Source organism: Pan paniscus, chromosome 4 (genome assembly GCF_029289425.2).
Source record: "Pan paniscus chromosome 4, NHGRI_mPanPan1-v2.0_pri, whole genome shotgun sequence".
Classification (NCBI taxonomy): Eukaryota; Metazoa; Chordata; class Mammalia; order Primates; family Hominidae; genus Pan; species Pan paniscus.
Genome location: NC_073253.2, coordinates 172,529,149 through 172,540,837, shown reverse-complemented (window position 1 = coordinate 172,540,837; position 11,689 = coordinate 172,529,149). Strand labels below are relative to the sequence as shown.

The following is an 11,689-nucleotide window of genomic DNA, read 5'->3' as shown; positions in this document are numbered from 1 at the left end:
AATTCCAAGGCCCGCCAGGCGGGGGCGGGGTGGGGGGGACGGTGCTAGGGGCTAAGGCTCCCAGGGGAAGCCGCTTGGAACCTACAACCACCGGAGAAGGGTTGGTCTTAGACTTAGTGCTGTACCCTTAGGTTCTGTTGTAGCGGAAACGCACGTTGAGGGTCCTTCCCGCCAAGGCCCCGGCTTGTCTGGTTACACAGAACCCTGGGCGAAAGCAGCCGGTGCATCCTCCGCTTGTACCAAACCAGATCACACACCTTTATTATCCTCAAAATGTAACAAACGGGATAAGAAATCCCTCCCTCCCCCCGCCCCTCCCCGCAGTCCAGGGAAGCATTTAAAAAGCCCCACAGTCAGGCCAGGAGTCCGCCGGTGGGGCCCGGGGCGCCGGGCGCCCCTCTATACGGCTGTAGTCCTCCCGAACAAGGGGATGGAGACCGGCAGACGCCAAGCTCCGTGCTCCAGGGGCTCGCGGCTGCTGAGCTCTGAGTCGGTCCAGCTGGGGAAGACCCGGCGGCCACGGTCGGCCTGCAGGCAGAGGGCTGGGCAGGGCGGCGCGGGCCGAGGGGCGCTGGGCAGGTGCAGCGCCGAGGTGTAGCCCCGGTCCAGGAAGAGCGGCTTGTAGCTGGGAGGCGGCTGCTCCTGCTTCTCCGCGCTGTCGCGGCGACTCAGGAAGGGCGTGACGATCTTGCGGTAGAGGCCGCGCGTGTCCGTGAGCACCTCGCTATACGGCGGCGGCGGCTCTGCCATCAACACCGCCTCTTCGTAACACGGTGGTTTGGACATGTCCGATTCCGCTGCGGAGTGGGAGGCGGTCGGAGGAGGTGAGGCCGCCGGTTCCCAGCCTCTTGCAGAGGCCCCGGCCAGGGGCCGCCCGCGCCCCAGCCCTAGCCCGAACCCGAGCCCGCCGCCGCCCGTGTTCTCCCGGAGGCTGCGGATGGAAGCCCTGAGGGTAAGCAGCGAGCCCTCCAACGCCCGCCCACTTCCGGCGGCCCGGATCGCCCCCTGGCGGAGGTCGGTACTCACCTTGGCGCGGGTAGCTCCAGGGCCGTGGCGGCACCGACAGGTGCGTAGGCGGCGGGTGCGGGAGCGCGTGGTGGTGCGGGTGCGCGTGCGCGTGCGGCTGCGCGGGCCCGTGGTGCAGCAGCGGGTGCACGTGCACGTGCGGATGCGAGTGCGCGTGAGCCGGCGCCTCCAGGCGGCTACGGTGTGGTGGTGGCTGCGGCGGCGCCAGGCCCGGGGGGCTCCCGGCAAGACTGCCCTCGAGTTCGAGGGGCTCCAGCTCTAGGGCGCGCAGGTTCTGCTCGCGCAATCGCTCCTCCTGGCGCCGTTTGAGGCGGCGGCGCAGGAAGCTGCAGAAGCAGCAGAGCAGGACGATGAGACCCCAGATGAGCCAGAAGCCGGCGAAGCACGTGAGGAACGTGTAGGTGCCCTGGGACATCACCATGGCGGCGGCACGGGCGGCGGGTCCTCAGCCGCTTCACTGGACACTGGGCTCCGCTGCGTGGCCCCGGGCCCGCGCCACACTCTCAGGTGCCTCCAGCGTCACTCGGGGACCCGCGGCCGGGGGCTGCCCGTGGCAGGTCTCAAGTCGTGCGCGCGCCGGCGGGGGACAGCAGCGGCGCCCGCTCCTTCCCATGGCGCCGGCGGGCGCGCGGGCGTGCCTCACCCGGGGCCGCGCGGGACCTGTAGGGCAGACACGGGGCGCAGTGAAGGCGCGCCGCGGCCCCCAACGACTTCCCGGCCCCCGCCCGCGCCCTGCGCAGTCCGGGGAAAGCCTCCTCCGTGGGAACCCCGCGCTCCCCGGGGGCCCGGTGACGTCACCGAGGAGGGTGACGTCACGCCTCGAGGTTTCCCCGGTAGGGTTTCCCCGATCTGAGCCCCGGCCGCCGCCGCGGAGCCCGGGCGCCGAGGGGAGCCGAGGCGGGCCAGCAGGGGGCGCGCGAAGGACGGACTCCAGCTCTGAGTCCGAACGAGAGATTCGCCATCCGCAGTCCCGGGGCCAAAGGGTTTCAGGAGCCTGTGCACACCAGGTCCCTGAAGAGGCGTCTCGGCGCGGTTGCTGTGCGGCGGGGAAAGGGTGGTACATCTCCTAGAGCCCCACAGACAGCCACCCGACGCCCTGTACAGACGCCTGGCAGCCCCTGGCTGCCCAAAGCCCGGAACAACTGGCCCCGCACCGCGCCCTCCGCGTCTCCCGCCGCTCCCGTAGGAGGGCTCAGGCGGGTGGCTCCGACTGGTAATGCGTGCCACCGGCCCTGCCTTTGTCTGAGCCTAGCGCGCCGCGCCGGGCGTGGGCCACTCTCTCTTCCTTTCCTCCAGGCGCCCTGCCTGCTCCAACTCCGCTTCCCCGCCTCCTGCCCTTGCACAGCCCCACTTGGCTCTGCCTCTGTCTTCAGGCCGCCGTCTCCCTTTCCCTCTCGCGGAGGGAGGAAAACTAGATGAGGGTTGGAAGCTAGTCTTTCGTACCCACCTGGTCCTGCACTCACTCCAGATGGGCATCTCTAGTTCCGCTTCCTCCTCTCCACAGCTGCGGGTGAGAGGGGGAACCTTGCACCCTAAGAGGGAGGTAGGAGGGAGCCCTGACTCTGAGAGTGAAGGGTGGCAGGTGACTGCTCACCGCCCCCACAGAACAGAACTGAGCCTTTCCTGAATGCCTTATACACACGGGTTTGAACGAAAGCCTTTGGGGTAACTGGAATGATTCCTATTTTACAGACGAGGAGTTGGGGGAACAACTGGCTGTGTAGATGGCAGGTGGTAGCACCATAATTTGAACCCAGGCCTGGCCACAAAACTCTAGCCTGAGTGGGGTGGGGGGTAGCGCTGCCTGGGCTACTTTGTGGGCCTCTTCCAGGAGCCCCACGGACCCTACCCTCCGCGTGCCCGAGGCACACACACACTGCTTCGAGAGCCACAGGGAGCCTGAGCCCCAGGCTGGGGGGAAGCCAGGCCATGGCCACCCCACACTTCTCCCCAGATGGCTCCTGTCTGACTCCATGGCTGCCTTCAGCCACGTGCCACTTGGTGCCCTTGCCAGTCCCCTTCTCCTGGGCCTGCGTTCCAGAACAGACAATGGCAGGAACCATAGCTCTGCCCGCCCCCTCGACAACCCTGCCATGAGGCTGCCATGGTGACGCAGCCCAGATAAAAACACGATGCTGCCAGTCACTGGGAGTTAATTACATCTGTTATTCTTTTCCTGAGCCATCAGGAATGCTCTGAGGAAACTGGCACTAACTAGAGGTCCCCCGGTCTGCCAGGCAGGAACAGCTCTGGGTCAGAAAAGGTAACTCTGGGGCTGGAGGTGATGGGGTTTAGCTGAATTAGAAATATCTTTCAAGGACCACGCAGAATCCTCTCTTCACCACCACCTTGTCCGTGGTGGTTGTGCCCATTTGATAGACAGGGAGATAGGCTCAGAGAGGGAAATGACTTGCCCCAGGTCACACAGCTCAGAAGGGGAGGAGCTAGGATTTAGCCTGAGTCTGAATCCAAACTCTGTGCCAGATGTAAGTGGCAGCCATGGGGGCACTGGGCAGACAAGCCAGCTAGCAGCCAAAATGCATTCCCATCCCTTCCCACCAGGGCCCTGGCATGCCTGATCACCAGCCCGACTCTGCTGTGGAATAGCAGTGTGAGAAAGAGCTACAGGATGAAGGGGAGATGTAATGGCAGCGCCAGGTTAGCAAGAGACAAAAGAGAGGGCCCTCTGTGCCCTGAGGGCGCCCAGCTCAGCAGGTGGGGCATTAGGCCATACAGGGCAGGCCACGCCCAGGACCTGCTGGGTGCCGTCATAGCTGCATTTTATAGACTAGGCAACTTTGGGCCAAAGAGAGGAAGGCTCTTGCTTAAGGTCACATAACTAGCCCCCTGGCCCCAACCTGGCTCCACCCCCAGGTGGAGTGGGTAGGGATTTGACGCTGAACGCTGTCTTCTCGGTAGTGCCACAGCAGGCCCACGGGACTGGAATCCTGTCTGAAGCCTCCCTCCCAGGTGCTCAGTAGACTCTCATCTAACCAACCATAGGTGCTCAATACATAAACATCAGAGGTTCATTCAGACCTTTCAAAATGCTCTACCTGACCAGGCCACACTTGGCAAAGCCTCCTGAAAAAACCATGCCCCCTTACTGCTCCTTTACTATGTGAGCTCTTGCCCTTGTCTGGGAGCCTTTCAGACTCAGAGCCTGCCTGCAGCCTGCTGCTCCCAGCCACTCCCTCCACTGCCCACACTGCTCCAGACTGGTAGTAGCCAATACCTGCCTCCTCCTACCTACCCAACGCATTCAGGTGCTCGGAGCGATGCCCTGCAGATGGACCGAAGTCTGCCATTTGATTACTCACGTTCTGTTTGTTTCCTGTTTCTCTTTTCTTACTTTCTTGAAGGTTATTTGAACATGTTTTAGGGTTGCATCTTGATTTATCTGTAGTGCTTTTGAACCATATCGCTCTGCATGTTTTCTCGGGCCACACACTCACTGGGAGCACGGCAGGGGGATGAAAGCGAGACCCTTGGTGAGTTTCTTAACCTCCAAGTTGCCTCTGTTTCCTCATCGGTGAAGATGAAGCTAATCCATGCAAAGGGTGTGGAGGTACCAACAGACATTAGCTCTGATGATGGTGGTTTCTGAGCTGAGGATGCAGACATGTGTGTGTCCCCAGGGTGCTCCCTGCCTGAGGGTGGGCTCCACACTCACTCTTCGAAGCAGGCTACAGGGTGCTCCCTGCCTGAGGGTGGGCTCCACACTCACTCTCCGAAGCAGGCTACAGGGTGCTCCCTGCCTGAGGGTGGGCTCCACACTCACTCTCCGAAGCAGGCTACAGGGTGCTCCCTGCCTGAGGGTGGGCTCCACACTCACTCTCCGAAGCAGGCTGGCATTCTTGTTAGTTGGCAGATGAGAACACTTGGCTCAAGGAGCTTAAATGACACCCAAGGGCACACAGAGCCAGGGCCTGGCCGCATTGCTGTGGGCACCTCCCACACTGCCCTGTGCACACTTCAGCCTTAGAGGCCAAAGCACCAAAGATCTGCTACTGGGTCCTTTATCTCAGCAAAGAGCCTACCATTCCTTCCGTCCGCCGCATCATCTGCAGGGTGGCATTTGTCCACTTCCTTTGGTCCTCCTGCCACTGCCTTGGCCAGGCCAGCATCGTCTCTCCCCTGGCCCCCATCACCATGCTTGCCACTGTGCTGTGCCCCTGCCCAGCCTAGTCACTCCTCACAACACTACGCTGCCTCAGGAGCCAATCTAGCATTTAACATGGCTTAGATCTGGGCCTCTCAAATTTAAGCAGGCAACAGAACCACGTGGAGGCTGTTAAAACAGTGCTGGGCTCCATTCCCAGTACTGGATTCAGTAGGTCTACGATGGGGCCCGAGTTTGCATTTTAAACAAATTTCCAGCAGATGCTGGTACTGCAGGGCCAGGGAGCACACTTTGAGAACCACTGACCGAGGTGCTGGCCTCCCGAATGAGCTCCTGCCAAGGCCTCTTGGGCTCACCTGAGCCACCTCACCCCTCAGGGATGGGAAGCCCAATGATGCCAGGATGTTCCGGGGTGGCCAGGGCCCAGCACCATCGGCCTTACCAGCTGGCACCCAGTAAGTAGCTCAAGAACCACCTATGGAAGGAGATGCTGGAGGGCTCGTTACCTGTTTGGTCTTTTAGCTGTGGGACCGGGGGAGTACCTCAAGGGCTGGCTCTGTGTCCAATTCATTCCTGGGAAATGTCAGCCATTCACCAAAACGTCACTGAGAGAAAAGCCATCACCCAGCCCTCGCCTGGCAGCGCGGTTCATAAGCAAGTGGAGACCCCATGTGTCTACGTGAATCAAAGGAAAAGGCTGTACGGAGGCACACACCAGGGCTCTGGGGGGTGGGGATGGAAAATCCCGGGCAGCAGGGGCACTGGGTCACACCTGGACTTGAGGCTAGAGCTGCTGGTCTTCAAGGGAAGGGACAGGAACTCAGAGCAGGGGGTAAGGGCTGGGGGGCAGGACAGACTGACAGCCTGTCCTGTGTGCCTTGCATACGCCAGGCCCACTACTGGTCTCTATGCTAGTTATCTAAGGAAAACTCAGGAAGTGGCTGCTGTTCTCTCTACAGACAAGGATGTAGGCTCAAGGAGTGGGTCCAGCTCAGGTCTCCATAGCCAGGTGGTGTGAAGCCCGGGTGATGACAAAGTCCTCGGTCCCGGCAGCAAGGGCATTTCAGGGAGCCACTGGTGACACCCTTACACCCTTCCCACATCAACACAGAGGAACTGAGGCCAGAGAGGACTTGACAGGACTTGTCTCCACTCCCAGTCAGCCAGGCTTGGAGCTGGCCAGAACCGCCCTCCGCCTAGGCCAGGGTACTGAGTGGCAGGCACCCTTGCTTGCAGGTAGATGACCTAACCCTGACACCAAGCCAGGAACCCAGGGCTTGGGAAACTACAAATAAGACCACAGAGACTGAGGCCTCGGTGGGCTTGTAGGTGGAGAGCCCTCCCTCAGGCCAGTGTCTACTGCGCTCAGCTCCGGCCCTCCTCAGGGTAGGGTTTTCAGAGACCAGGTTCCTCCTCTGAAACCTCAGCCTGTGGCTCTCTGTGCCTTCATCCCCGCAGCTGGCACGGAAATAATGATCTGACCTCCCAGGGGAGGCGGCCCCACGGGCGTGATGGTGATGCCCTGGTGGGGGGCAGCCTGGGTAACATGCAGAGTGCCAAGGGGTAGGCCTGAGCTCAAATTTGGCTTCTGCCCTCACCGAGCCATGTGATCCCATCCTGGCTACTCCCATACCTGAGCTGGAGTTTCTTCAGCAGTAGGACCAGGGTGCCGAGGGGACAACAGAACTCCCTCTGATGAGGGATCACCCTGCAGCCTCAAGAGGCTCAAATGCAGAAAGCAGCCCCTGGTGTCACAGTGTACACAGCCTGGAGGCGGCCCAGCAAAACCTGCGGTCCCTTTCCCACGGACCAGAGGTCTCAGACACAGGACCCTTAGGTTGGACACAGTTCTCAGACATGTTTTAAAAACAATCCATGTTCACAATCCATTTTTAAAAACATTCTGATTAATTGCCAACATTTAAAAATCCAGGAGATTTTATATAAAGGTCTGGATTTCTGGTTCATCTTGAAAATTGGACAGTCAGGTCATACCAAGTCCACATTTCACACAGTGACAAAGATTGGAGCTGAGTGGCTCCCTGGCCCGCCTCACTCATTCCATTTCCCCCCTGATCCTTGGAAGCATTTGGGTTTCCAATGCCTGGAGCTAGACTGAGCACCCACAGGCTGCAGCAGTGCATGGACCCATCTTTGCTAAATTTTCTCTCCCACAGCCAAGACTGCAAGCTGAGCAGGCCATGGAGCCCATGAGCCGAGGACCAGGGCTTGGGGTTTTCCCAGGGGACTGAGGCAGCCCTTTGCTGCTTGGTCTCACCGGAGAAAATGGAGGGAGGGAGGAAGTGAAGAAGGGAGGGAGAAAGCTGGCCCCATCCTACAATGCATCTGGGGGAGCAAGAATGTGGCTGATTTAGCTGGAAGAAGGAAAAATGTACCAAGACCCGAAAGACAGGAAATGTCCTCACTGGAGGAAAGTGAAGGAAGAAGGCTCTACAGTTCTTCTCCTGGGTTACAAGAGAAGTTAGCTAGCAGGCAGAGAGGAGCTTTGCCCCCAGAGAAGCCTGCAGTGTAGACTCAGCTCTGCCACTTACTGGTAGTGTGACCTTGGGCAAGTCACTCACCTCCCTGAGCCTCCCTTTAGAGTCTTCATCTCTAAAATGGGGATAATAAACTTACCTTGTGCAACTGTTGTAAAAAAAAATTAGGAGATAATGGATGCAGAGCACTCAACACAGGTCTCACAGAGCAGGAAGGGAATGAAAGGCACCCGTGAGTAATTCCCCAGGCGCCCCTGCCTGCAGGAGACTCAGGCCTGACCTCCAGGGCACCACCCATCTAAGGGCATCTTATGCCAAGGCCTCCAATGCCCCAGATGCCAGTCACCTCTAGCATGCCTCCCCGGATGGGAAAGGAAACCCAAGGACGGTTGTGGTCGCTGGGATCCTGGATCTGAAGCCCGCGGTCGGGGCTGGCATCTGCTGAGTCAGGCCTGGGAGAGCTGGCAGGAGGGCCATTTCTCTCTCCAGCATCATGCCCGCTGAGGGGAGGTTGGGAGGGGAGCCAGAGGTCATTTCCTCTGAGTCAGAGGCCATTCTCCTCCCAGAGGAGCTACCCTGGCGGACCAGGCACCTCCATGTGGCGCGGGCCTCCCTGCTGGCCAACCTGCATGCTACTCAGTACAGTTGGGACATTGTGCTCAGACAAGAAAGGGGCACTTGTGATCCAGACAATGGGCTGGGTCGCTCCCATTTGGCCTGGGCTTCAGCTTCCCTGGGTCAGCAATATCCTTTCCTCTGCTCCTGCCCACTCTGCTTCCACCCCTCCCTGGAGAATGGTGGCTAGGAACACGGAGCAGAGACTCACCGCGGGCCCATGCCCGGTTTGGCACGTGCCTCGGCCGTGAGGAGGAGGAGGGATGCAAGCTTCGCTCCTCTACCCTGGTAAAAAACGTCGCCCCTGGGGAACCCAGCTCGGCTCAGGCCATGTCCTGGGCCGGCGCGATTAGGTGGTGGCGGCGGTGGGTGGGTGGGGGGTCTATGGGCAAAGACCCCAGCCCCAGCCTCCATGCCTCCTCCTCCCGTGACAAGCCCAGGGGCTGGGCCGCCCCCACGTTTGCAGCCACCCCAGGAGCCCTGCTGCGACGACTGCAGCCACGTGGGAGCCAGCTCGTGCCCACGGCCGTTCGCCCCCACCCCCACCCTCGACGGGCTGTGGAGGCAGGCACACCCAGCCGGGCCAGAGGGGCGACATGCCCCCGCCGCGCACCCCTCTCCCCCTGCACCCCCGGGCTGTGGGCCCGCGTCGGGGGAGGGGGGAGGGAGGGGGAGGGGGCGTCGCCGCCCCGCAGTCGTGTTGCCGGGGAGCGCAACCCCGTTGCTGTGGCAACCGTTTCCAAGCGAACTGGTGGCGGCTCGCGCCCCGTTCCGGCTCCCTCGCTCACTGGCGCTCTCCCTCCCTCCGGTGTGGACTGGGGGAGGGGCTGCTCGCGGCCCGGGCGGGGGACCGGGGCGGCGACCCGGGGCCAGGGCGCTGAGCCGCCCGCGGGGAAGGGCTCAGTCCTGGGACCATCTTCCGCCCGCGCTCCGTGCCCGCCCGGCCCGCAGCCGCCGCGGTACTCACGGGCCCAGGCATCCTCCTCGAGCTCGTTCTCCTGGCTCGGGGCGAGCAGCGCGGGCCCAGCGGACAGAGCCCCGGGCCTGCGGGGGGAGGCGGCGGCGGCGGCGGCGGCCCGGGGGAGCAGACAGTGGCAGCGAAAGCGGCTCCGAGCGCTGGGCTGGAGGCGCGGGGCGCGCGCACGGGCGCGTACACGGCGGGTGCTGAGCCCGGCGTGCGCGCGCGCGGCAGCCGGCAGAGGGCCCCCCACCCCCAGCCACACGCCGCGAGGAGGCTGCCCCCGGAGGGAAGGAGGGGGAGGACGGTCACCCACCTGCGGCGCCGAGACCCGGCTCTCCAGCCCGCCGGGCTCACACCCGCCAGGGCACCCTCACAGGGGAGGCACACGCCGGCCGACCCGGTCCACACTCCAGGCTGGAGCCCAGGCCACACCGGTCGTGCACGCTGGATGCACAGCCAGGCAGCTGAGGTCGAGAACCCGGACGCGCACACAGCTCAGCTCGGAGAGCACACACATGTCCAGGTCCCCGTCACATCCTGACAGGCGCTGCGCACACGCAGTGGGCAGGGGCCCCCGAGCAGGCAGGCACCCCAACGTGGCCCCCTCCCAATTCACGACCCCACTCGCTAGGTGCCCAGCAGGCGTACACCACCACATGCCTACGAGCAAGCCACGGGGAGGAGGACCTAGTGCCGAACCCACAGCCCTGGCCTCCGTGGACATGCCTCCCCCCTACCCCAGCAGGGAACAGATGACCCCTAGAGAGCGCCCCACTGTCTACCCCGAGGTCCAAGCTTGCAGAGGCCACTCTGAAGTTGGCTGTCCATCGGCCTCTTAACCGGGCTGTTTTTCGTCCAACTTCTCTACTGCACTTAAGGTGATTTGCCAAAAACCCCTCCACCACCATATTAGCTGGAACATTTGGGGTTGAAGTGACAGAACTCCCAAACAAATAGGTTTGAGCTCTACCCCGTCTCTACCAAAAAATACAAAAAAAAAAAAAAAAAAAAAAAAATCTGCACGCCTGTGGAGAATCGCTTGAATCCGGGAGGCAGAGGTTGCAGTGAGCCGAGATCACGCCACCGCACTCCAGCCTAAGGGAGGGGGTGAGACCCTGTCTCAAAAAAAAAAAAAAAAAAAAGAAAGAAGAAAGAGAAAGGAAAGAAAGAAAGAAAAATAAAAAAGAAAGAAGAAAGGAAAGAACGAAAAGAAAGAGAAAGAAAAGAAAAAGCTTTGAGCTCAAAGGGGACTGGCTCATGCAACTGGCAAGTCCCAGGGTAGATTCTAGCTTTGGTCACAGTTGCTTCCAGGTGTTCCCGCAGTGGTGTCAGGCACGTATCTGCTTCTGTTTGCATCACTCTCAGGTAAGCTCACCCCAAGAGGTAGCGAGGACAACCCCAACAGCCCTAGGCTCATATCCTGCCATCTATCCCTGGAGGAAAGGGAACCCCAATTCTTTCCCCATCATTTGAGCAAAATACAAGCAAACAACTCCACGAATGATTCTTTTTGGACTCATTTGGGCTGAGTCTCTATCAGTGAACCAATCTAAGTGCCTGTGTGTTAAGGGAGAGGATATGTGCTCCTTATGCAAAGGGAATGGCCTCCCAGTACCCGCTCCCTTTTCTTTGTATACAGGCACCCTGATTTCAATGGGGGAATCACTGCCCCACGGGTGCCATCCTGGTGAAACTGTGAACCCAAGTGCCCTGCTCCCTGACAGTGCACAGCAGGCAGGTATCCAGCCTGGCCACTCAGACTCCTTGAGTTTGCAACTGGGCTCAAAGAGGCAAAACCAAATGGCTCTATCATCTTGGTTCTGGTGGGTGTCTCCTGATGAGAATGGAGCCCACAACTAAGACCCCGAAGCTCCTCCATATCCTTGGAACACCTTCTAAGTTAGCGGGAGGACAGTTCTGTCACTTGCAACATTCCCACCTGGCTCTCTCACTCTAGGTATGTGTGTGGAGTATGCGTATGCAGGGGGTGCAAGCCCAGCCCCGTCTAAACCACATGGACAGAGACTGGGGGTGCTTTTGTACATGCTGGAGCAAACACCCCAACACAACCAGTCAAAACCCTTCAGGGAATCCCCTACCTTCCAGATGAGGCCCCATCTGGGCCTTAACCCTGTGATCCTTAATCTAGCTTTCAAAGCTGGCTGTGTCTCACTGACTTCAGCTCCAGCCATTCCTTGCTTCCACCCCTGGCCTCCCATGCTCAGCCATCCTAAACCACTAAAGCCCTAGACCATCCATCTGGCTCTTCTACTTGGGTGCATCTGACCCTGTGTCCCAGAGGGCACCAATTCTGACACCTTCAGGGTCAAGGGGCCTCCCTGTTTGGTGCTGCCCCACCCCCAACCCTGTCAGCTCTAGAGTCCTCTCTTCCACAGTGCTGATCACACTGGGTCCCGCTGTTCCCATGTCTGCCTCCCTACCAGACTGAGCTCCAAGCTGCCAGGG

General features: G+C 60.6%; 1 protein-coding gene across 4 annotated transcripts; it reads right to left on the bottom strand.

Annotated features, from left to right (window-relative positions):
* Positions 1-237: 237 nt before the first annotated feature.
* PRR7 (proline rich 7, synaptic) lies at positions 238-10,826 on the bottom strand. Of its 4 annotated transcripts, XM_034961081.4 has the most exons (4): positions 9,230-9,409; positions 2,474-2,558; positions 1,027-1,686; positions 238-797 (listed from the first exon to the last, which is right to left on the bottom strand). In XM_034961081.4, exons 3-4 carry the CDS (start codon positions 1,445-1,447, stop codon positions 400-402), a joined length of 819 nt encoding a protein of 272 aa, XP_034816972.1. In that variant the 5' UTR covers positions 1,448-1,686; positions 2,474-2,558; positions 9,230-9,409; the 3' UTR covers positions 238-399. The 4 variants fall into 4 exon arrangements, with proteins under 4 accessions (XP_034816972.1, XP_057158410.1, XP_034816969.1 ...); XM_057302427.2 differs by lacking the exons at positions 2,474-2,558; positions 9,230-9,409 and adding an exon at positions 9,537-10,826; XM_034961078.4 differs by lacking the exon at positions 2,474-2,558.
* Positions 10,827-11,689: the final 863 nt, after the last annotated feature.

Excerpts from the sequence above, each read along its gene's own strand:
- PRR7 (XM_057302427.2), bottom strand. The coding sequence starts at position 1,447 with ATGGTGATGTCCCAGGGCACCTACACGTTCCTCACGTGCTTCGCCGGC. Across the intron at positions 798-1,026 it reads CTGGAGCTACCCGCGCCAAG|CGGAATCGGACATGTCCAAA; the intron begins GTGAGTACCGAC and ends CCCACTCCGCAG.